Source organism: Gobius niger, assembly GCF_951799975.1.
Source record: "Gobius niger genome assembly, chromosome: 20".
NCBI classification, from domain to species: domain Eukaryota; kingdom Metazoa; phylum Chordata; class Actinopteri; order Gobiiformes; family Gobiidae; genus Gobius; species Gobius niger.
The window spans coordinates 9,670,966-9,696,632 of record NC_136871.1 but is presented as its reverse complement, the minus strand read 5'-3'; the positions used below and the strand labels follow the sequence as shown (position 1 = coordinate 9,696,632).

General features: G+C 42.0%; 1 protein-coding gene across 2 annotated transcripts in view; it reads right to left on the bottom strand.

The window, feature by feature from the left end:
- Positions 1-8,536: 8,536 nt before the first annotated feature.
- gli1 (GLI family zinc finger 1) overlaps positions 8,537-25,667 on the bottom strand; it is a 91,535-nt gene continuing 74,404 nt past the window's right edge. For both annotated transcript variants that reach the window (XM_079579216.1, XM_079579217.1), the window contains exons 3-13: positions 22,040-22,266; positions 21,862-21,960; positions 21,582-21,780; positions 19,503-19,665; positions 19,289-19,387; positions 17,954-18,094; positions 17,734-17,883; positions 15,938-16,102; positions 15,613-15,852; positions 13,259-13,556; positions 8,537-12,498 (exon numbers count right to left, since the gene is read on the bottom strand). In XM_079579216.1, coding sequence (XP_079435342.1) covers positions 10,190-12,498; positions 13,259-13,556; positions 15,613-15,852; positions 15,938-16,102; positions 17,734-17,883; positions 17,954-18,094; positions 19,289-19,387; positions 19,503-19,665; positions 21,582-21,780; positions 21,862-21,960; positions 22,040-22,266 — 4,090 coding nt within the window. In that variant the 3' untranslated portion in view covers positions 8,537-10,189. The remainder of the gene's footprint in view (positions 12,499-13,258; positions 13,557-15,612; positions 15,853-15,937; positions 16,103-17,733; positions 17,884-17,953; positions 18,095-19,288; positions 19,388-19,502; positions 19,666-21,581; positions 21,781-21,861; positions 21,961-22,039; positions 22,267-25,667) is intronic.

The window sequence follows — 25,667 nt, the reverse complement described above, 5'->3', positions numbered from 1 at the left end:
ATCGAAATGGATCTATTTCCTCACGTTGTTGCCGCGCCGTCGTCACTTTTATGACATTTTTTTTCCCATCGCTGTTTTGTTGGGTTTATCACTTTTTCATAATCTTTTGTTGCATTTTCATCCTTGTTTTCATCTAATTTTTGTCGGTATTTTGACACTTTTTTCAAGAAGCATTTCAGGTGGGGCTTAAGGAGTTAAAAATTCAGCCAGGTGTTAAATAAATATCCCAATACCTTTGTCAACATTATAAAAAAAGAATGTTTGTGGTGTTGAACTCCCCTGGGTAAGTATTTGGGTGTCACTTTATTTTACACTACCTTGACACATATAACTAAATTTAGTAATGTGCTCTGTAACAATCTGTAATAACTTGTACTTATGTAGTACGTACACAATGGAATAACTTGTATTAGTACTTTGTAAGTGCATAATGTAATAGTACACGAGACCCTTAGGGTTTGGACTTAAGGTTAGGGTTATAGTTATGTCTTATTACATTATGTACCTACAAACTACAAATACATATTACTTAATTGTGCATCTAACTCACAGGTACAACTTTTTACAGATTGTTACAAAGCCCATTACATTGTACTAAATGTAGTTATGTACAATGTATCAAGGGTTGTGTAAAATAAAGTGTTACCAGTGTTTGTATGAGTTTGGCTAAATACTGATACTAACTGGTAGTTCACCTGGTGCTGCTCTTGCTATTGTCACAGCACACAGTCACACATCTATAAACAACATGGTGCTGACTCTGCTCTGTGTAGACCCGAGATGTGAGTGTTCACCCACTGCACCAAACAACATAATACACTTTAAAGGCACACTTTGCAACATTTTGGACTAAACTGTTCATGAGTAATAAACATGCTCCTAATGACCAGCTCAGCACAGAAAATACTATTTCTGCAGTGGGTAATCACAGAATAGATTTGGATGTGAACCTAACCTGTTTAAATCTCATATCCTGCTGCCTTTAGTCACATCTCCATGGAGACGATCTGGAGACGAACCTGCTCCCAGTAAAATGACAGTCATGTCTTAAAAGAGCTGAGCCGCTCACAGCAAAAGCACATGTTTGTTTGTGCATTTATGAGGCTTTTTTCAATGAGGAAAATATCTGTCATATAATAAATGCTTGTATTTAAATTTTATTTTTTGGGTAAAATCCTACGCGGTGTAGCTTTAACATTAATACTTGTATGAATGATAATAGAAATAGTGAGAGACAACTTTTTAACCGTTTAAAAATTACATTAAAAAGGTGAATATTATAAGAAGATTTGAATTTGAAGTAACAGCTTAATATCTTCACCAAGTGCATTTTCTTTCTGGTCTTTGTACCCAAATGAGCTTTACCCAAATCTAAAAGGTTACCACCTATAGGCCAGTGTAACGCCTCATTTGAAAGCTGAGACCGACAAAACTCTTTTTCCTCACATTATTGGCGCATTGTAGTTTTTTAAAACTTTATTTCACGGCTTTTTTGTTGTATTTTCAGCACATTTTCCCCATTTTTTGTTGCTCTTTTGTCACTTTTTGTTGTGTTTTCTTCACTCATTTTCGTCACTTTTTCCCCATTTTTCTGTTGCTCTTTTGTCACTTTTTGTTGTGTTTTCTTCACTCATTTTCGTCACTTTTTCACAATTTTTCTGTTGCTCTTTTGTCACTTTTTGTTGTGTTTTCTTCACTCATTTTCGTCACTTTTTCACAATTTTTCTGCAGCTCTTTTGTCACTTTTCTGCAGCTCTTTTGTGGCTTTTTTGGGGTCACTCTTTTGTTGCATTTTCATCCTTGTGTCCGTCTCATTTTTGTTGCTATTTTGACGCCTTTTTACATGAAGCTTATAGATTTGGGTAAAGCCAAACTGGAGAAAATGTGCTCGGTACAGGTGGGGGTTAAGAGGTTGAATAAGATAAGAGATAAAGATAATCCGTTATTGATCTCACAATGGAGAAATTCACTTGTTACATTCGGCATTCAATAAGCTCACTCAGTTTGTGCAAAATAGACAGGAAATCATATTGTATTATTGCCGGAGTCACCTTTAAAAAACATACTTGAACATACTGTATAGGTATGTTAGAAATACAAGATCTTGATGAAGAACCAACAAAACCTGCCAAATTACACCCCAACACCACCACTACCTTTATATTAGCAAACTGTGAAAAACAACATGCACCCCCTCCCTCCATCCCTGCAGTGACAGCCGGGGGTTTGTGCCTTTAATGGATTGTGGAAGAGAAAGCATCCTGAGCTGAAGGTGGGTTGTTGGGGGTGCTCTTGGGGGGGTGGGACAGAGGGGTCATCCCGGGCCTTTTGTGGTGGGACGCGCCGGGCAGAGGAGAGCAGGGCTGCCCAGGGGAGGGGGCCGTAAACTCAGCTGCCGACGGAGGTCACCAAGGTGCAGAGGTGCAGCAGAGGTCCTGGGAGCTACGGGACAAAGCATTATTATACTCATTATACCTTTCAGTCATCCCAAATCAAATGTGGCCGTGCCTCGCCTTTGCTCTTTTGGCGCTCGTCAAATGCGGTTTCTTGAATTTCATGGACAACTGTGTGATCAAGTTTACTGCACCTGCTTCAATAAGTCAAATAAAAGATAAAAAGGCCGAATAAATTCACACATGCATCCCGTCCCCATCAAATGTTTAATTTTAGGAGCCAGATAAAAAGGGGGGGGAAAAAACGCAGCGGCGGTGATACAACTTTTACTGTCTTGTTAAAAGCAACTCCTCGCACACACATAAGTCACATGTAAAAAAAAGGAGGAGCGCGGAGGAAGCAGTCCCACTGGGGTTTTGTCCCTGTCTGTGGTCTATGGGTTCAAAGCATCCCGCATGGGGAGGAGAGCTCTTAAACAGCATATTAAGCAGGAGTTAATTATATGCCAACCTATGGGACAAAGGGAGGGAGAAAAGCTTTCCCTTGAATGGCAGGACAAGAAAAGGGAAAAGTCATTATGCTGCCCGCTTGTTTGCATCTGAAAAAAAAAGGGCAGCTCGTCTGATTTGGACATTTTCATTTGTGAAGATGCTGGAAAGAAAAAAAAAAAGTCACAGATAGCGTCGTCGAATGCGGCCGCAGCACAAACTTTTTACGAGAGCATAAACAGAGTGAGCAGATGTGGAGAAGTGCACACATAGGCACATGCTGAGGACTATAGGGAAGACAGTAAATGATTAGAGTGAGAAAAAGTATCATTCAGTGAGTATACAAAGGTACAATATCACAAAACAAACCCAAGCTGAGAGCACTGAGGTGTGAAGTTCAAAATGTGAGTAGAGTAATTGATAGAAAGCTGATTAACTGAAAATGACAAGACTTGAGCATCGAGAAAAATGATTCAACAATTGACAAGGTGGGTCATACATTAGGGGGTCCCAACCTTTTTACCCCCATGAGCAACTTTTATCATAAAATTGAAAGAGGCGGGTTGGCCACTTAAGCCTTGAAGGAAACTAAACCTGCCTTAACCCCACCCGAGCCCAGCACATTATCCCCAGGCTGGCATTACCCACCTCTAGAAGCTTCTTGAAAAAGAGTGTCAAAAATGGCAACAAAAACGGAATGAAAAAGTTAAAAAGAACCACAAGAATGTTATAAAAATAGGACAAAAAAAGCATCAAAAGCAAGAAAAGAAAGTGATGAAGAAAGAAACAAAAGTACAGCAAAAAACCCCCGACAAAAACAAAAAAGAGACGAAAACACATGCTCAAAAATGGGACAAAAACGCAGCAACAATGCAACAAAAAAGTCAGGTTTATAGTCTGTAAGCTTCAATGGAGAAGCTTTTAGATTTGGGTAAAGCCAAACGGTAGAAAATGTGCTTGGTTCAGGTGTGAGGTTAACCGAGCACATTTTCTCCAGGTCATCTTTAAGCTTCTCGACTGGAGTGCACAGCCAATAGGCCAGAGTAGCGTCTTATTTGAAAGCTAAGGCCTACATAACGGATCGGAGCTTTCGTGTTGCGTTGTCACCGAATTTATGTCATGTTTTCATCACATTTTTGTCTGGTTTTGTAGTTTATTTTCTCTTGCTTTTGTCATTTTTTTGTTGCTTCATCTCTCTTTTTCCTCTGCTTTTGTAAATTGTTGCTTTTCTGGCACGTTTTTGTAGCTTTTTCTTGGCTTTTTTAAATCATGTTTATGCCGCTTTTTTATTGAGTTTTTGTTGCTATTTTGTTGATATATTCTTATCCTTGCTTTCATTGCTATTTTGAAGCTTTCTTCAAGAAGCTGTAAAGGCCATTTTATACTCACCACTGCCACCTCAGGTCACACGTGTAACTGCACCTTCTATATTAAGCTCGTGCATGACGGCACTTCAGACCCGAAGTAAGAACTTTTGAGTGACAGTGCAGGATTCTAGAGGCAGTTGTGGTGAACAGGTCTGAGCTCATTCTACACATTAGGACATTGGTGGAACATTTGGGGGGAGGACAATATAATAATTAATAACATAATTTGAACATTTTTAAAGTCCGTATAGATCCCTTTAAGATTTGGGAAATTTGGCCGAACTGGAGAAAATGTGCTTGGTTCATGTGGGGGTTAAAGGAATAGGTCACCGTTTTTACATACTGAGATATGTTAGCTTTGACGAGTTCTTTAGGACCTGTCTGATCTTCACCTGTGCCTTCAGTCACGTAAACACAGCGCAGACGGCGTTAGCATTTAGCCTCTCCCCCTCTCCACTATAGCTCCAAAGCAGGTCAAGATAGAAGCTACCAAGCTCTTCCACGTTTTCCCTATTTAAATATGGTTACGTGAAGTGTTCTACAAAGTATAGTTCGAAATCCGTGCAGTAATCTTCACTTTACTGCGCAGATGCCAAATTACTCCTGGTATTATTACGCCTTACAATATAGCCCCCCCTTTTATCCGCTTAGAAAATCCACATTGTTTAATTTTGTGTCATTATACTTTGTAGTGGAACACTTCACGTAACCATATTTAAACAGGGAAAACGTGGAAGAGCTTGGTAGCTTCTATCTTGACCTGTTTTGGAGCTGTAGAGGAGAGGGGGAGAGGCTAAATGCTAACGCCGTCTGCGCTGTGTTTACGTGATTGAAGGCACGGGTGAAGATCAGACAGGTCCTAAAGAACTCGTCAAAGCTAAGGTAAGAACATATCTCAGTATGTAAAAACGGTGGCCTATTCCTTTAAGAGGTTAACATGGCATTTGACTTCAACATGTTCATGATTCAATCATTTGGAGAACTAAGAGAAAATGGATCATTAACTATGAGTTCATACATGAGTCTATTGGCCAGGACAATAATGAAATGTGACACAGGATGCTAATATAGAGCCTTTGGTGAGCTTTAGAAAGGACTGGGTTCTACAGTGGACACGACATACAGAAATGGAGACTTCAGCTTACAAGTGTTACTTTTGAAGTTTCCTCATAAATGTAAAACACCTTCTTCTACTCTTTACTTACATCAATATGTTGGTAATAATTCTGACCACGGGGGCTTCATAGTTGTAAAATAAATGAAAGTTTGCCATAATAACATGTTAAACATTTGCCGTCTCCATTCAGCAGCCGCATGCGACTCCGTTTCATCGCACCAGCGCTGACCCTGTTGTGGATTTACTGCTATTGTTTGGAGTCGTATCCCCGCGGCCCTCGGTCTGTCAGGAGAAAACTTCCCTTTTCTGCTCGGAGCGTATGAGTCAACCCCCAGCCCATGTGCCAGGCTGGAGTGGCCCGCCGCGAGCCGACTGTGCCATGCCACAACACCACAACGCCAATATAGTCTGGGGCCCCCGGAGCCCGAACCAGCCAACTCTGTAAAAAGTAATGACTTAACAGTTTTAAAAATACAACAAAAGCAGAGCAGCATTATGAGGATGTTAAATTAGGCAGAATAAATGACAGGTAGCTCTTACTGACCACACACCACCGGTTATTTTAACATGTGAGTGGATGAAGACATACAGGGCAATTTGGAGAGACTGCGAATACAACGTACAAGCACATAGAGTAGTAAAATACAAGACCAGAAAGTTAACATATGGCCTGTTTATCCTTTCTGAGACTAACACCAACTCCACTGTTCTCACTGACATACTAGTAATAATTAAAAAAATCTATGTAGTTGAGCCTTTTACAGCACGTTCCACTTAAAATAAGCGAAATATAAATGTGCAGATGGGACTCTCACGATCGACTTCAATGAATAACAAATAAATAATACATTTTTGGCCTTAATGTTTATCGTCTGTAGATTCATAAGCATCTTTGTATAACTAACGGAAGCAAATTGAGCTACATTTCAGTTGCCCATATATGGTCATGTTTGAAAACAGTTAAGGGGGAAAACAATTTGGGGAAAAATCTAAACTTTCTCTGATATTCAAAAACGACTTTAACAAATGCGGAATCATGAATATAGTTTTCTACTAACTAAAGATGCAAAGACATGGAGAGGAGCAAAGTGGTTCAACAGCCCATAAATACATAAATGGCGGAGAATGCTTTAAGCAGCGCGCTAATGCTAACGGTAGCTAGTGCTAGCTACGACTGCCATTTTTTCGCTCCTACTGAACAATCTGCTGTGAGTGAACATCCATATGGACCCGATTTAGACTTGGCTTTTTGTATGTGATAAAAAAGTTTATATTTTGGCTAAAAAGAGTGAAAAATTGTGTTTCCCAAAAGATTCTGTTTTCCCCTTGGCGAAGCCACGCCCCCTTCTAGGATGAGCTGCCGTCTGTATCTATTTAAGGATATTATGACTCACTTTTAGAACAAAGGTTTACTGTCATTTTGATGCCTGAGAGTTGACAGTATCTAGTATCGCCATAGTCAATAATATCATTTATAGTGAAACATTCCTGCCTCAATATATCGAACTTCAAATGTGTTATCGTGACAGGCCTATGTGCAGATGGCCCTGAGTACCAACATACTCATAGGGCAGTTTGAAAACCCCTGGTCGAGGCTTTCACGGTCTATTTGTAATTTGTATTTGTTTGACAACTCCTCAAAAAACATTTGCTCTGCCCCCTACAAAGTTAAAACCCCCAGTGTGACCCTTGGCCACGAAACACGGCATTAATGATATTACCTCCACGTCTTATTTTGACAGCACTTTCATATCCAACTTTCAGCTCAAGATTAAGAGCTGAGCTGAACATCTTTCCACAGGGTTTGCAAATTACTGCTGAACTTTTCACATCATGCCTTTTTATAGCTACATTGTTACATATTTTCCAGCGTTTTAGGTGAGTCGTCCATCGAATTCAAAATGAGCCATTTCATTTTCAGCACTGGATGTTTGTTTATACGGTGCTTTCCGCTCATTCAGTTCGGTTTTAACATCACTATACACCAGCGGCCTGTCGCTTTCAGCTTGAGATTGAAAGCCTACAAAGGGGGAGATTGAAATGTATCGATCATGCCAATGTTTCCAGTCTTTTCCTTCTGGCAACGCTGGATATACCGCAGCCTGCAGAAGACTTCTCCAGGTCCTTGTGTCACCAGAAGAAACCCCAGTCTATTTATACTCGTTCGATTCTCTTCAGTGAGATGTTAAAGCAATGACAGGCCCGGGTCATCCAAAAAAAGCGTTAGGCTGCAAGGGGAAAGTAGTGCTGCTTCCCCGGAGGATGTGGTGCACCGTATATTTCCTCACAGATTACATATATAATCTGAAAGTGACCTCTTTATTTGAACACATAGTCTAGACCTGACCATCAGCAGTGAGTCCAGATCCAGGTGGGGACTTTTTCATCAAGAGCTAGGCCTGCACTGCAAAATTAATTAACTAGATTAGTTTAAATTAAGTTATAAATATGAGTTGTTTTGACTAGATGTAGCTGGGCATTTGGCGTAGATTATTTCACTTCTTCTGCGATTGTTTCTGACTCGATTCAATACATGTTGTCTTTATTTCAGATTACTTTCTTTCCCAGTGGAGTGTAAATATGCCAGATTATAGCAAACATGCTCATTTCCATCTGCAGTCCCTTGGCAGGTGACACAGATTCATTTCTTTGCCAATGGAGTAACGACGTTGCTCTTATCCCATTGGTAGTTTTATTCTCTGGTTTCTAGATAGATGATCTTAGAACAAGCAATGTACAGGAGAAATTTGGAAAATTAGAATATCGTTAAAAAGCGCATTCTCTTCTGTTATTCAACTTAAACTGTGAAACAATGATAGAGTCATTACATGCAAAGTGAGATATGTATAGCCTTTATAATTTGGATTATTATGAAAAACCCAAATTAAAAATCGAATACAATTAGAATATTTTGTAATGTGCTGTAAACCATAATGATCAAAATTATTAAATTATTAAACAAAGGCTTGACATATGACTTTGCATGTCATGAATCTATATCAGTTTCACATTTTAAGTTGAATTACAGAATTAAATGAACTTTTGAACAATATTCTAATTTTCCGACTTTCACCTGTATTCTAGGTCAGATCAGGAAAAAAGTCTAAATGAGTGAAAACCACTCAAAACAAGATACAATGATACATTCAAGTCATTACCACCCATGCTTGATGTCTACTTTTGCAGTGTGCTGATTTTCTGTTCATGGAGAGGCTTTTGTCCCCAGGCTGCACTGCACTCTATTGGAAGACAACTGTCACTGCATTGATTCATACAAAACAACAATGAATTAAAAATCAACGTTTGCATCCAAACAGAACATATTTATTCGTAAATTGGTAAAATATAGGACATTTGTATAAAAATGTAGAAAATTGTACACAAAATATAACACTTTTTTTTTCTCTATTTAGTTAATGCTACCATGTAAGCTTCCTGTTGCTATGGTGATATTCTTTTGCCAGCAAAAAGTCCAAAGGGAGGATGATGGGTATAAAACACATAGAAACAACATCCATAAAGTTCATTATTATAAAAGCATTTCTATACAAACTCTCTTACATTCTAGGAGGACGCGGTCAGTCAATGGTCACCTGTGTTAGTGTTAAATACTATTGTGCATCGTTACTTCTGTCAGGCGTAAGGTGTCTTTGGTTGGTTGTTACATTCCTAAAAGAAAGGTAATACTACGTTAACACAACTCTGATTGTTGCAGCTCGATGTGGCCTTAAATCCCGGGCAGCCTTCAGAATCACAAGTGAAATACTGCCGTTCAATACTGCCTTTGACGACTGGATAATACCTGTGCTGTGTTTGTGCAAAGCCACAATGAAGATTTTATCACAGGCTGCAGAAACCCATGCACACAATGATAAGTACCAACACCGGATCAAAACATTAGGTATTCACAATCACAACAGTTGGAAAAAAAGAAAAAGAACAAAACTATGAACAATGTAATACAACAGTACCATTGATATTATTGCAAAGTGTCATGGCGGAGTGGTGAGCAACACGGTGGAGGAAGGTTCAGTAAACATGAAAGTTCGTATTGAATTAAAAAACCTCACTTAGGAACAGAAAGGCCATTTGCGTCTTTAATAAAGTAAAGCTGCTCTCGAAATATGGAGTGCATTCACTTTGTCTTTAAAAGGCAATTTGTTCATCTGTCATCTGACCACAAAGTCCTGAGTGTCCGTGTGTAATATACTAAGAAAGTGTGCATATTGTGGGAATACTGATATGCTTCTTGTGAAGACTGGCGCTGTTAAGTAAAATATTATTACAGATTACTATTTAGTAGCACCGAATATGCTCTTACTAAACACCAATACTCAGCTCAGCTTTAAGAAGCTCTCATGTGAGAGTTTATAGAAATCTAACAGAGGACAGTGTGATTATCTACTGCCCCAGTGTCATGGACATTTATGACAAACACAAATATAACATATATAAATGTATGTAAAACCTATGTACATGTCCTTCGTAGCTCCAAAGCCAAGTGTGTGCCTGTTAATAATAGTTCAGCATGGGCCAGGCGTGGAGTTCTGTGTCAGAAATTAAGGCAAATCTCTAGTACCAAACATCATTAAACATTAGAACAAGGCAGGCTGGTCAGGCACCTTTGGTTTTCTTGTGGGTTTTTGACTTTGACTAACACTGAGTACACATGATTATTGCTGTACCATAATTGTGCAGAAGCATTGGCCACTCAAAATGTTTCCTTAAACACAGTGATAGAGAAGATCAGCCGTAATTCAAACCGCAACACTTCATGGCGTTTATTCCTGGTGGAAACATATGAACACAGCTGCCCACAGACCTTAGGACATAGTGTTTAGGTATTTGTTCTCTCCAGCCAGGGACGTGAGCATGGATGTCATGTCGCCCACAGCCATGTTGGACAGTCCTGAGCCTGCAGCCAGGCTGACAGAGGTCTGGGGGGTGGTGAGGCGGGAGGAGGCCAGGGAGGAGGAACCCAGCTGTCCTGGAGCGGTGTTTCCTAAATTAAAGGCAGGAGAGTCTGTGTCATCGATGATGGACGTGAAGTCTATTCGTGCATTGTCCAAGTCCAGGTTTTCTAAAGTGTTGGACATGGGCCCGGGCTCAGAGAACGGAGCCAGAGCTCCAGCCTTGTCCAGGCTCAAACATGGACCGTTCTGTTTCTCCACGTCCATGCCAATTTGACCCGAGAAATACATGTTATTGTTTGTTGGAGAAAACATTTCATTTTGGGGGGCCTGAGGGTGCTGCACTGGGGGAAGCCGAACCCCTCGTCTTGGGCTGGAGTTGGAGTGGACAGGGCTGAGGTGGGGTGGGCTGTTCAAGTACCCCCCTCCCACTTGGGACAGGCTGTTCTGACGGCTCAGAGGCTTCCTTCCTGGCGGAGGCCTGGGGAGTATGTCCTGGTTGTAGCAGGGGCCTTGAAGACCTGCCATCTGCTGGTCTTTGGGGGTCATTGCAGCTCGGCTATGGGCCGGGGGACTCAGGACCATGTTTTGGTTGGGGTAGGAAGGATAGGGCTGGTTCGGGTAGGGATTCTGGTTTTGGTGCTGTGGACTGTGCTGCACCATTTGTCCAGTCATGTCCATGTTGTCAGAGAGAGCAGGGGCTTTGATCTGGTGTTCACTCTGCTGTTCCCACATGAGGGCCTGCTGAGACTGAACGTAGCTCCTCACCATCATCTCCTTCACCTGCATCATGGGCGTCTCGGACCTCTGCCCCTCCGAAAGTGCATTACCAGCGCAGCCAAGACTCACGCTGCTCCCACCTGGAAAGGAGCTTTGGTTTTGGAAATCACAGCCCATGTTGTTCGCGTTTCTCATCATGACCTGTCCCGGCGGGTAGCTCGGCCCGTGTTGCAGATGCATGCGCTGTTGCTGCTGGAGCTTGGCACTCTGACAGGCGTCCCCGGCCCCCATCCCAGGGTGGAACTGCTCAGGTTTAATGGTGAGCTTGTGGGTGCCGTCTGGACCGTTGTACAGGCCCGGCTGATTGTTATTGTAGTGGGATTGGGACTGCATGTTGGGATCTCCATAAGGCATTCCTCTCTGGTTCTGACTCCAAGCCGCTGCACTGGTGTCCCCCCCCTGGCCTAAAGGTGGGTAATGCGGGCCTGACGGGCTGAGCTGACAGTTGCTCATCCCATACTCCGCCTGTTGGAGAAGGGTACTGGACGAGACATCTCCCCCCTGTGGGTAATGCCCCTGGTTATACCCCTGGTCGGTGCAGCCCAGAGTCTCATGACCTGGTGACAACTGGTTTGCCAAAGGTGCACTGACGCCCTGCTGCTGCTGGTATCCCATGTAATTCCTCTCAGGGCCAATGTGCTGCTCCATCCCCATAGACTCCATCATGACATTTTCGGTGATGCTGGGGGGGCGAGGGGAGTATATGTGCCTGCCCATGCTGGAGTCGGAGCTGCGGTGCTGGAGAGCGTTCCTTCGGCTCATTAGAGACACATTTGTGAGGCTGTTGAAGCGCTTGGGGAGGGCTTGAGGGTCCGCCGCCGACCGGACGGGATCACTGGCTCTCCTGGTATTGTTCCCCGGAGCTTGGTGCGGGTAGATGATTCCAGTGCCGTACTCTGTGTTAGCACTGTGCCTTCGGGGGCCACCGTGTTGAAGGAACGGAGGCAAAGGCTGGCCCTGATACTCACTTAACACACCCCCTCTTCTTGCTGGAGTCCCGGGCTGCTGCTCCATGTTGGGAAGAGGGGTGGGAGGGGGTCCACCCGTCGCCGCGGCATATTTGGCTTTCAGATTGTACTGTTGTGCTGGGGTGAAGTTAGCCAGGCCGGGCAATCCACCCGAGGAACAGGGTGGACCTCTGCGATTCATCTCGGGGGAAAGCGGGTCTCCTCCAGCGCTCTGCTCCGGGCCCGTGAGGTGTCCCGCGCCCCCTCCCATCTGGGATACCTCGCTGGAGCGCCGGCTGGACAGATACGGGGACACCATGGAGGACCGGCGGCTCACGGTGTAGGCGGAGCTGAGGCTGCTGGTGCCACTGCCTCTGCGGTCGTTCGAGCAGCCCATGGAAGCGCCTCCTCCCAGGTCATGACTGGACAGCTCCATGACGCGGCGGTTGGAGAGGAGAGGGGAGGGTGCACACATGCCCATGTTCTCTCCCGCACCTGGGGAGAAATAAGAGAACAGATCGTTTGTTGATCTATGTGGTGCCTTTTTACTAATTTTCATGAATTTTGATCTGAGTAATAGGACCACAAAGGCAAGATCATTGTTTGGTCAAGAGTGGAAACTACATAACAACACTGGGTTTGAGAACCACTGCTCTTGATAATAACATGGATTGACGATACAGGATCAAGATAAGATAAGATAGGACATTATTGATCTGACAATGAAGAAATTCAGCACTGAAGAACACTAAGGGGGTGCAAATAGTCTGGAAAATGTGCAATCAAGTAATAGTAACAAGAGATCTCTTATATACCATAAATTTAAAAACTTTAAAAGGCAAAAAAAGACCCCGAAAAATAAAGATTAACACAGAAAGTGGGGAGGGGAGATGAAAGACCCCCCAATAATCCCATTAACACTTGTATTACCCCCAGAGGGACTACGGAAAAGATTTACTAAGGTAAACAAGTTACTTAGTACTGCTTTAAAAACAACCATATAACATACAAAAATTTAACATTAATCAGTTTTATTTTGTAAATCGTCCAATTCTTGTTCATGCTTCTTTCTGCAACATTTGAGACCAAGCAATTTTTTGAACACAGCAAGTGATTAAAAAAAAGCCTGAATCATTAGCAAGTGTATTTGTGCTTTGAGTTTAGACATTGTAGCATGAATTCAAATGTAAAATCTGTTTATAGAAAGAAAAAGCAGAACCAGCAAGAACAGTGAGAGCTCTGCGCCCAAACTTACCAGGAATAGCCGGGAGCTTGTTATTAATGCAGCGCGAGGGGGGAGTCGGTCTCCGGATTTGCTTCAGCTTATCGATTTTCAAGTTCTCCAGCCGTTTGAGGGCTTGTGCCGACATCCCCACGCCTCCCGTCTCTCCCCCCGCTCCTGCTGTTCCTGCATCCTCCAGCGCTGTGAGGTCCTCCAGGCTGCCTGCTGCATTCAGGTTCATCTCCACCCCACTGTCATTGTTGTTGCCGCTCCCTAGTGGAGAACGCTCGCTACTGCAGGACGACTGGCCTCCGGGACTCGGCTGGGATTTCTGAAAGAAGCGACATGGGGTTCAGTGGTTGTTATGCTGATTTGTGGTTTAGCCATGGAAAAAGAATACTGCGTCTGTTTATTCATGCTGGCAGCTTATGGAGGGAAATATAAGGATGCCACAAGGACTACAGACATTAAACCCCAAAGCACACAGATATTAAATACAGGCACGTCTTTACTCAGATCGGGAATGCAATAGGTAAAAAAAAAATGTTTAAAAGTCATGGTTTAGTTTTTAGCACACGTTAGTTTACAATTATATCCACAGGGAATAAATTTGACTTTGGGGACATCATCTAAATGTGCATTTCAATCCAAAGAGTGACATAAATAAATAATAGCTTGGCAGAAAATTGTCTTTTCCATGTAATGTTAGTGATTGTGGATGAAAAGAAGACTTTTTTTTACATGTCTCATCCGTACTGAGCAATAACTGAGGTAAAGAAAATTGCAAATGGATTTCAAAGTCAAATTTCCATCATAGAATTCTTTGTCACATGAACATAAGCCTCTAATGCTAATTTTACTTTGCCTCGGCCAAAATCTAATGCACTAAAAAGTACATTTATATACCGAGCCATCTCACACTGGAATATGCTGCCTCAGGAAATTAAGAGACAAAAAAAATCATCTTTCGTTTAAAATAAATCTAAAGAAATATGTAATCAGTCAAATACAAATAAAAAACCTGACTTAATGTTGCTTTGAGTATTGTAATACACCTTGTTTTGTTTTTTTCTTACCTCAATTATTGAATTAAATGAGGAACTCTGTATTGTCGATGTGTGTTGTATAAATTACCCTTTGACTGTATAATGTCTTTAATTGAAAGAAATAAAGAAATGAACACGGCTTAAAGGCACACTACATAACATTTCACCAAATAAAAAGAATAATATAAAATAATAATTAAATACAAGCATTAATTTTATTACAGATACTTCAATTGTTGAAAAATATCTAAAACAAATGAGCGGCTCACTTCTCCTCAGACCTGACTCTAACTCCATGGAGACATTGACCGAAGCTCAGCACAGACTGCAACATTTTTTCAGTCTTAAAAAATTGTATAAAGAACGGGGGATCCACACAACAAATCTTAAGAGCGAATACACAGGTCTGTCAAACAGCTGATGCATCTGTCCTCACTCCTGCTTCATTTCTGTTTTTAGAGATCAGCAAACATAGGCTACTGTGGCCATGAAATGAGCTGTTTGTGCCGCTGTTATGCTGGAGAAATGAAAAGGGAGGAGATGTGGTGTTTTTCTGTCTGTATTCCACTCTGTTGTTGGCCACTACATTTTGTATGTTCACATTAAGGACGGTAAAATCATCCCTCCTCCTGCGCTTAAAAATCAAACATGTCTTTCTGCCGCCCACATTAAAGAGACTAGATGCAATATTATTCTCACTACTGCCACCTCAGGTCTTACGCGTAACTGCAGGTTCTATATTAAGCTCGTGCATGACGGCACTTCGGACCTGAATCAACACCTTTCTAAGTGACAGTGCAGGATTTTAGAGGCAGTTGTGGTGAACAAGTCTGGGCTCATTCTACACATTAGGACATGGCTGGAACATGTAGGGGAAGGAAAATACTTGATTTTAACATGTTTAAACTCTGTATAGTCCCTTTAATGATGTTCAGTCATGAACCCCTCACACAACCACACACGACTCTGTGCGACTGCCTTTGACCAGTCACGACTCAGGAAGACTCAGCGTGACTGAGAATATAGCAAAATCGGGCAACAAAATTATTATTATTATCATTATTATTGTGTGTGCTGAGCTTAAAGGCAAACAGTCAAAATCCCGAAAAACCTCTGGCAATGGGGAGCTCTCTGATTTGAAAATGGTTGGCAGTCAATGAGTTAACCACTGCCTGGTGTCTACCTGGTCATTTGGAGCATGTTTTTCTATTGGCAAGAGAATAATGAAAATGAAACAGAAAATGTTGCACAATGTACCTTTAAATATTAATCGATATACGCATAATATCACTTTTCACATACCATACCCAATGTATCTGGGTATGGTATCCAAGCACTTACAAGAGCTGTCTCGGGAGTCAGCAGTTTGCAGTCTTCCCTGCGCGGTTCCTCCTTCTCCAGCAGCAGTTCTGAGTTCTGGCCACCGGGGGTCATAGAGTTAGGAGGACGGGGGCCGGTGTCGCCTCTGTGCTTCTTGGTGATGTGAGCCTCCGGACCGTGCACTGTTTTCACGTGTTTGCGCAGAGAACTGGGGTCAGTGTAGCGTTTGGTGCAGCCAGGGATCTTGCACACATACGGTTTCTGTACGCAACAAAATCATGATAGATGTTTAATACATTTACTGAGGGTCATTTCATTGTATATATTGTTATTATTGAATCTATACCTCATTGGAGTGTGTCCTGTTTTGATGCTTGGCCCGGTCGGACGCGTTGGAAAAGGCCTTATTGCAGCCTTCATGCTCACACACATAAGGTTTTTCTCCCGTGTGAGAGCGCAAGTGCGTCTTCAGGTTTTCCAGACGAGAGTAGGCCTTGTTACATCCCTCAAACTGCAGCAGAAACACATGGAAGATTAGTATTACATTTTATTCGGAGAAGAATTTAAGCACTGCTGGTTTTAGTAGTTTATAGCACAGCTTGATGTCGAGGTGTGATGTTCCCTCGGATACTGGATGTCAACCTTCAATACAGATGGCACTTTGCTATAATGTTAATGCTCTTATATTCAGAATTACTGAAGCTTTTTCAAAAACTTTGGGCAAACTTTTGGGTCTTTTTTTTAATGGAATAATCATTCATGTGAACGGAGACCAGTTGAATGTTATGTCCTTTTAATTTCTGCTAAAATGTACTAAGTAAGTGACTCTTGCCCCTAGAGGACATAAGCGCAACTGCAGGTGTCGTAGCAAGTTATTAATTGTCTTGGAGAGTAAATACTACGCTGACAGAAAAGGCGAAGGGAGAGAGGGATATTGTACATGGTTTTCTGGCCAGAGACACCAGGGGGAGATGAAAGACCCTCCAATCATCCCATAAACACTTGTACTACTCCCACAGGGACTATGAAAAGGATTTATTAAGGTAAACACGTTACTTAGTACTGCTTTAAATACCCATGCTGCTGTGTGTGCTCGATTCATTTTGAACTTCACAGCAGCCTGGGGACAATGGCTGAAATTTTTGCATGGATTTGAGGACTAATCAAAGAATGTGGAGGAACGGCTCATCACGCTTTGATGACGCTCTATTTGACATACGGAAGCTTGAAGTTTGTTTACGGATAAACAAATTAAAAAATGTAAGTTTATTTACAGATCATACATGACGGCAGCAGCTCCATCTTTCGATCAAGCTTTAGACCGTGTTCTAAATAGTTTAGCTCGAAAGTTTACAGCGGGTACGTCATACGTGATACGATTGGCTATGGCTACGTGCAGACACATATGATAGACATTCGTAGCGCCCTATAAACGACTATTGACAATCGCAAACCACACCTCTCCTACGAGAAAATTAATTGGTTAATTGGTGGTGAAAATACAGTACTTAAGCAGGGGCGGACTGGCCATAGGTCCATTCTGGAGGAGCACAGAAGGGCTGCTGGCTTGAGGGCCATCAGTCTGTAAGGGGGTGCTGCTACCCGGCCTTGCAATTGCACAGAGAAGCAGCACAATCTCTATTCTATTTAAGATAAGATAAGATAATCCTTTTGCTCAACAGCTCTGTTGTTCATCGGTGACACAGCAATTGCGCAATAAAAATTAGGCCTATTATAAATTGATGTCAAAATATGTCTAACTTGGGCCGGGCTGGTCAGAGTCCAGGGCCGTTTTTTAGTCCCAGTCCCAGTCCCATGTTACTGATCACAAAGGCTGTTAATCAAGTGTGAACAATGTGAATTTTGCATTAAAGTTTCGTAAAAAAATACAACATACAAATATCAAATAAAAGATATATAATATATAAATATAATGAGCTTATAAGATCAACAACAGTAACTTAAACAATGACACATCCTCATTGGCTGTTGCAAAAAGAAGCACTTCAAAGTACAGGAGTTATTGTACGTGACACAACTGCATCCCTTCAGTGTTTTGTCATGTATTTTTACTGGAACTGATCAGGACAGAAATGCAAACAGACAGTGGAGAGATGAGACAGACAGTAAACACAGACTCACAGTGCACTTGTGGGGCTTCTCTCCCGTGTGCCGCCGCATGTGAACCACCAGCATGTACTGCGCCTTGAACGGCCTCTGCTCCCGGGAGCACTCCTGCCAGTGGCACACAAACTCCTTCTTCTCTCCGTGAATGTGCTCGTTGTTGATGTGCTGTAGGTCACACAGATATGTATGAGATTTGATTTGTGTAAAACAGGTTACGCCGGGGTCAGTCACATACATGTACAAGCTGGTCCTGGGTGTCGAACTCTTTATTGCAGCTTTCCCAGTGACAGTTGGTTTCGTAGATTGCCTCTGGTTCAGGCTTGCCGTCCTCTTTGTCCAAGTCATCTCTGCCATCCAGGAGGCCAAGAAGAGGGTCCTGTAAAAGCACAAACAAGAAAAACAATAAGTTTTATGTAACTAAATGTTGTCAGAAACACAGACAGTGTGGACATTTGAAAGTAATCGCCTATGTCACAATTAGATAGTAAATTTTCTGTGCTATCAGCCACATAATCCACCTCCTGCCCACTCTCTCAGCAGTGTTCTTTTGTCACTGTGCTCTGGATTAAAAGCGCTGAAAAAATTATTCTGATGAAGGGAACAGTGTTGATTATTAATAATAAATGCATGAGCTTTGTCCTGATAACATGAAGCAGAAATCAGAGGAGTGGAAACTGTGGATAAGACTAGCAGCTAGTTTAGGTGGTCAATCCCTACTTGGACAGGCCATCTCTGTTGTTGGCTCAATTATCTGAAGATATTGGAGAGGCCATCTCTGTTGTTGGCTCAATTATCTGAAGATATTTAAGCAGCTTTTCAACCTGAACTTTCCCCTTTCCTCCCTCTGCTCCCTCTGCTAATTTGATATTAATCTGTATGGGAAATTGGTCTTTTGCACAAATAGTTTGAGAGTAGCATAGTTTTGGGAGTAGTATAGTTTTGACTCTCTGTGGTAGAATACACAACAAAGAAATTAAACTGAACTTATTCAAATAAGTATTTTTTTATGTCATAGTTGTCCTTTGGTTTCAAAACATACATACAAAAATTAACAAGATTAACATTATACCCCTTTTCGTCACATATTGACAATTTGGGTTGATAACAGACAACATACAATGTAAACCTCACCACACAATCTACTACTTTTACAATACACTCAAGGGGATAAAAAAGGTTTAACTTGCAAAAACAAATAATCAGGTATGGAGCCTTAAAGTTGTACTATGTAATTTTTTATGCGAAAAAGAAAAGGTTCATATTTGTGCGTATTTGACCTTATAGTGACCCAGCGGCTTTACTTTCCATCACTGTGGCGTCTACGAAGCTCAAGGATCAACTGTTTGGAAGGTTTTCACCGCTGACGGACCCTCTCACACGAAAATCTATAAAACAATTGATCCTGGAGCGTTGTAGAGATCACTGTGATCGAAAGTAAAGGCACCATGCTGATTGCTGACCACTCATACAGCCGCTGGGTTACTACAAAGTCAAATACGCAAAAATATGAACCTTTTTTTTTCGCATAGAAAGTTGCATATTGCATCTTTAAATTAAACAGCAGCTGTACCTGAGTACCAGTGGAGGACGGACTGGCCACATCTCCTTCTGACCTCTCCTCCAAGCTCTTCACATTAATGCCATCCATCAGACCAGGCTCGGTCTTTAGCTACAAAACAATGACATGTGATCAACATTTACGGCGACATTTGCTGTTTTTTTCTCCCCTCTCTGGTCCTGAAGCAGAGGGCGCACTGTCGCCCCTGTGTACTGAGTGGTCTTACATGTCCGTGCTTGGGTGGAACGTGCAGCCGAGGATTGTGGGGCGGTAAACGGGACGCTTGACAGGGCCCCGGCGTGTGCCCACCCAAAGGTGTCACTCCGCCTCCTCCGTACATGCTCTGCTGCCGCGACTGGCAGTTCATGTTGTTGTAGTTGAGGGAAGGACTGCGGAGAACAAGAGACAGAGAAAGAATGAATTTGTGTTGTTATGTATAGTGAGGGGAGAAAAAATATTTAAAGGTACACTATGCAACTTTTAATGTAAAAAAAAAAAAGAGAGAGATAAGTTGATATTAGTGCGTATTTGACATAGATCTAACATAATAAAGATCCTCCACAGAGCTCCAGAGCTCACATGGGTCATAGCGATTTTTCGAAGAAGAAAAACTCTTTGGAGCCAGGCTTTAAAGGAATAGGCCACCGTTTTTACATACTAAGATATGTTCTTACCTCACTTTAGACGTGTTAATATATCCCCGTCTGGTCTTTGTCCGTGCGCTCTGCCAGGCAAACGGAGCACATACGCAGCCTCTCCCACATGTCACATAGCTCCGAAAAAGCTCACGATAGAAGCTACCAAGCTCTTCCACGTGTTCCCTATTTAAATAAAGTTACGTGAAGTGTTTTCATGCGAAGTATATTTACACAGAAATGTAACGTGTCGATTTTATAAGCAAATAAAAAGGGGGACTATATTGTGAGGCGTAATGATACGAGGAGCACAGCGTCCGCGCAGTAACTCCTAAAGACTTCCCATAGAAATATATAGACTTCCCCCGCTCACTTCCGTCAATAACCTTTAGGAGTTACTGCGCGGACGTTTTGCTCCTCGTATCATTACGCCTCACAATATAGTCCCCCTTTTTATTTGCTTATAAAATCGACACGTTACATTTCTGGGTAAATATACTTCGCATGAAAACACTTCACGTAACTTTATTTAAATAGGGAACACGTGGAAGAGCTTGGTAGCTTCTATCGTGAGCTTTTTCGGAGCTATAGGACATGTGGGAGAGGCTGCGTATGTGCTCCGTTTGCGTGACAGAGCGCGCGGACAAAGACCAGACGGGGATATATTAACTCGACTAAAGTGAGCTAAGAACATATCTTAGTATGTAAAAACGGTGGCCTATTCCTTTAAAGCCGTTCTTGGGTCGTTTGAAGTCCCATTAGAATCAATGCTCCCAAGTGTCTCTTGGAGTCGCCCCTGGCCACCAGGGGGTGGTATTACAGCAATGTCATCTCCCCGCCATGAGGACCATAGAGAAGCATGTTCCTCGCCCATTTGACCTTTCAGTGACCCATCGGCTGTACGGGTGGTTAACTGAGAGCCTTAACTTTCCATCCCTGTGGCTCCTGTGATGCTTCAGGATATTTTTTATGTCCAGTGTTATAGGATTTCTGGATTCGGAATATGTATCCATGGGTAACCATGGATATGATTCAATCAGCAGTAAAAACTTAAAAAACAATTGATCCTGGAACGTCCTTCAGGCCATCGGGATGGAAAGTAAAGGCTCTACAATAACCACCCAAGCATCCGCTGGGTCACTGAAAGGTCAAGTACATATTAATATCAACTTTTTTTTGGCTTATAAAGTTACATAATGCACCTTTAACTTTCTTGTAGCCATGAAAATTTGAGGAAAGTAATGGGCCAAGGACAAGAATCATTAGATTTTTTTTTGATGGACATCGATCACATTTTAATACATTCTAAACAGTGAAATTTAAGTGAAAATATTTCATTTAAATTGTATTATTCCATTGAGAAAATGTGTAAATATTGTAAAACTGCAGATTTTTGTGACTGCTCTTGGAAATTCTGTTAACAAATTTAATAAGGGTGCAAAACTCTTGTGAGAGGGCCTTGAGTACAAATTAGCGTGTAAAAATGTTAATAGGCGTCTTTTGGTCAAAACCTTCCAGCAACAGGTGAGTTTAAAGATTGAATATTGTTAGTAACTATGTGAAATGAGTAATACATTCTCAATAGCCTCGCCCTAGAATGAGAATGTCTCCCCGTAGAAGAAGAACGCGATTCTAAGTACTGTAGATTGTATAATAACATCACTGCTGACCTCATGGCGCTCACAGATAAGTGACCATAGGAACTGGAGCCGTTGGCGTTGCAGCGTGAATTGACAAAGGCCACCAGAGAGTTGGGCGACGTCCGGATCACAGTCTGGAGGTCCACGCTGGCGTCGGACAGAGGAGAGATGGACAGGGCTCTCTTCTTGCTCAGCTTCAGCATGGAGCGAGGAGTCGGGTACCGTGAGCCTAAACGATACAGAGGAAGACGTGAGCAAGCAAACACAAACTGTAAAAGTGGGAATTCTGAGACACATAAAGCTTTCTTACCATCTCCACCGTTTTGTTCTGAGCCTGGGGGCATCTGGCAGAAGTTGTGATGGGAGGACATCATGTTATTTTGGTTACAGTAGGGGGCGCTGTTGCCACCTGTAAGACAACACAGAGACCGCATACTTTGGTGAGGCAAGGAAACATCTCGAGTAAACGAAGTGAGACGATGACCTACCCTCAGGGGGCAGCATACCCCGCTGGCCCATCATGCTGTGTGGGGGCGGGGCTTGAGGGGGTCTCATGTACTGATCTATGCAGTGGCCGAATCCTTGCCCTGGTGCCGGTCCGTGGGTCATCCCGGGCGTCATGGGGTTGTACATGGTGCGGCAGTCTTGGGGCGGGCCGTTTTGGAGTGGAGCGCGCATCGACGACACCTCGGAGTACTGGTCCGATGGGACTGGACTGGAAGAGACAGGAAGACGGAGACAGAGTTAGAAAGGACGAGAGATGTTACAAATAAAACATGAAGCTTTCTATTTAACCTCTTGACCCCCGCCATTTTCTCCAGTTTGGCTTTACCCAAATCTAAAAGCTTCTTGAAAAAAGTGTCAAAATATTTTAAAAAAACTAAAAGAAAAACACAACAAAAAAGAGCGTTGAAAGTGCAACAAGAACATGCCAGAAAAGCAAGAATACCAAAATAAAAATGTGACAAAAATACAACATAAAAGTGTCAAAAATGTGACGAAAACACGACAAAAAAGTTATGTTAAAAAGCCATAAAAAGTGCGAACAAAGAAGTAACAAAAGACCGACAAAAACATGGCAGAAAAGCAACAATAACAACACAAAAACATGACAAAAGAGGGACAAAAAAAGCTTCAACTATGTGACAAAAAAACGCCGACAGCGCAACAAAAAAGTTACCATCAGTTCTGTAGGTCTTAGCTTTCAAATGAGGCGTTACACTGACTCTCCAGTTGCAAAGCTTTTTGATTTGGGTTAAGCCGAACTGGAGAAAATGCGCTTGGTGGGTAAGAGGTTAAGTTTTCACTCTGTATAAGAAATGTAAAAACTAAATAAATAATAATACATACAGTTGTTCGTATTGCGCCCACAGTGATTCTTTCTAATGAACTACCTCATTATATTTGGACCAGTATTGTATTTAAAGTAATTAGTGGAAGCCAAATTAGTTAAATAAAACATACACTCTTTAGATCTCATAATATTCCTGTGTATTTAACATTGCCGTTGTATTACATCATAACTGAGATACCAGATTTGCAGATTCTAAATGTGTTGTTGTTGTAATGCATTGTTCCCGCCACTAGATGGCAACACAGCTCGTCAAATGCGCCCTAAAGCTGAACTCTTCCCTTTCCCCTTTTCAACCTACAGCAGAGATGTTTCACTGGAACTTTTCTGTCTTTTTCCCCCAATAGCATTTGCTCCCCATACGTGGTTCGCATTGGTTTGAGCAGTAAATTCGATATTCTTTCATGTAGCTCTCAAAAACTTTGGGCACCTTCTCCTAAGCCCCCTTTCACATCTTTACGCTTTTCAGCTCAACGTGTATTCCACACAGGAGCTTAATCTGTCCTCCCTAATCCACGATTCCCCCTGAGTTGAGCCCCCTCCCATCCTCACTGTTCTCATTCATCCCTTCGGCCTCTCTCCTCTTCCTCCCCTCCGCTCTCCGGGCCTGGGCCGGCCGGTGCAGCGCAGTGCGTCGGTGGTTCCTTGTGGGTAACCTGAGCGCGGCGCGGGGCAGTCATGCAGAGCGCAGCGGGGCCTGGTCAGCCTGTAATTAGCAGCTGTCAGAGAGAGGCCGAGTCCACCCCGCAACCTGGGTGGCATGTGGGGCGGGACGGGGGCGGTGAGGGGGCGGAGCGAATGGGCCGAGCCACCTCCACAATACAACTACAAGAGAAAAGGGAGTTTTGGGGTTTGTGTGAGAAGAAGTTTGTGGGGCGTTTGGACTAAATGAGGCTTTTAACGGGTCGGACTACAAAGCACCCCAAAGGAAATGATGTTGAGTTTAACAGAGAGAGCTTTATTATAACCATTACTATTATAGTTAGTCTATTACATCATCGCCCTGACACACAAAGCACATACAACCAGGGCCGGCTCCAGAACAAACTGAGTAAGGGCGCAAATAAAGATCCTCTTCATTAAAACATAGTGATGCATTTTTGATTGAAAACAGCACATTTTTGTGAAATTAACCAGCGTTAACCTTTAGGCCAGTGTCGCGCCTCATTTGAAAGCTAAGACCTGCTGATCTAAGCTTCTTCCTCGTCATGATTGTCACATTTTCGTCTTTCTTGGTTGCTTTTTTTTAAATGCTACAAAAAAGCACGTGACAAAAATGTGTTAAAAACACACAACAAAAAATAAAGCAGTGAAATAAAAACGCATCAAAAACGACGAAGAACTGATAACAAAAGCAAGAAAGAAACTTAGATCCGATTTGTAGGTCTGAGCTTTCAAATGAGGCGTTACACAGGCTTATGACTGTAAACTCCAGGCAAGAAGCTTTTAGTTTTGGGTAAAGCTGGAGAAAATGCACTTGGTTAAGGTGGGGGGTTGAGCCAAATATCAAAAACCAGTATCCAAACTAACATCATTGAACCAGATTATTAATGTTTTGCGCTTTAAATTATTATACCACTTTTTCTAATTATATTTTACATCAGGAGGCCCCGGCGTCATTTGTTTGATTTTGGGGTTCATGGCCTCAAAATTTTGGGAACCCCTCATATAACATTTTTGTTGTATTCAAACAGATAAAATGTATGTATAAAATAACAGAGGGCTATCAAATTTGACAATCTAATATTTTTAATGAAATCTATAATGTATTACAGCCGTATGAATCATCTTGGGCCCTGAGAATTTCAGGGAGGGGTCTCCCAGAGTTCCCAGAGTCAGGACTAAACATGGTCAGGCTGCGCTTTAGTTTCATGCAGCTAAAATCTGAAACAGCCTTCATGAGACAGGCCTCAACTCTGACAATGTTCAAATCCAGGCTGAAAACAGTCCTTTTTAACCGTGCATATGACAAATTAAAGTATCTTTTGTGCACTCTTGCTTTTTACTGTAATTGATTAATTTTATGTTGATGTTTTATTGATATTATCTGTTTTCTTGTCATTTTATGCAACAGTGAAGCATTTTGAATTGCCTTGTGTATGAATTGTGCTCTACAAATAAACTTGCCTTTCCTATTTCATATTAGTCATCATCAATCATGCCATGGACGGTGGATTAAGGGAGTATTCATTATTTCTCTGTTTTTATGTTCAAGTCTGACAATATTTTTAAAGTGCATATGACAGGCTTTTGAAACTATGACTTATTTAGAAGAATAACATCCATTGCATAATTATCATTTTTATTTGAGCGAAGCAGCAATTTTAATGAAAAGAAATGTTGGGCAGAAAAAGTATTTTTATTTTTAAGCTGCTGCCAGGAAGTGACATTGATAGGAAAGGAAAAGTTCCATAGTTAGACTCACTAATTTCCCATTGACAAAATTGTTTGCCTTCATAGATACAGACGGCATCGCGTCACTCTTTTTAGCCATTTTCTGGTGGAATATGAACTCATTTATCACACATAAATAGTCAGGTGTAACTCGGACCCATGTGGATATTTTTTCTTGTTCAGTAGAAGTGAAAAAACGGTAGTCATAGCAAGTGCTAGCTTTCCGCTAGCATTAGCACAATGCTAATATGAAGCATCATGTTAGCATCATGTTAGCATTCTCTGTTATTTTTGTATTTATGGGCTGGCGATGCCGTCTACATCTCTTGAATCGCCCATATATGGTCATGTTGGAAAACAGTTAAAGGGGA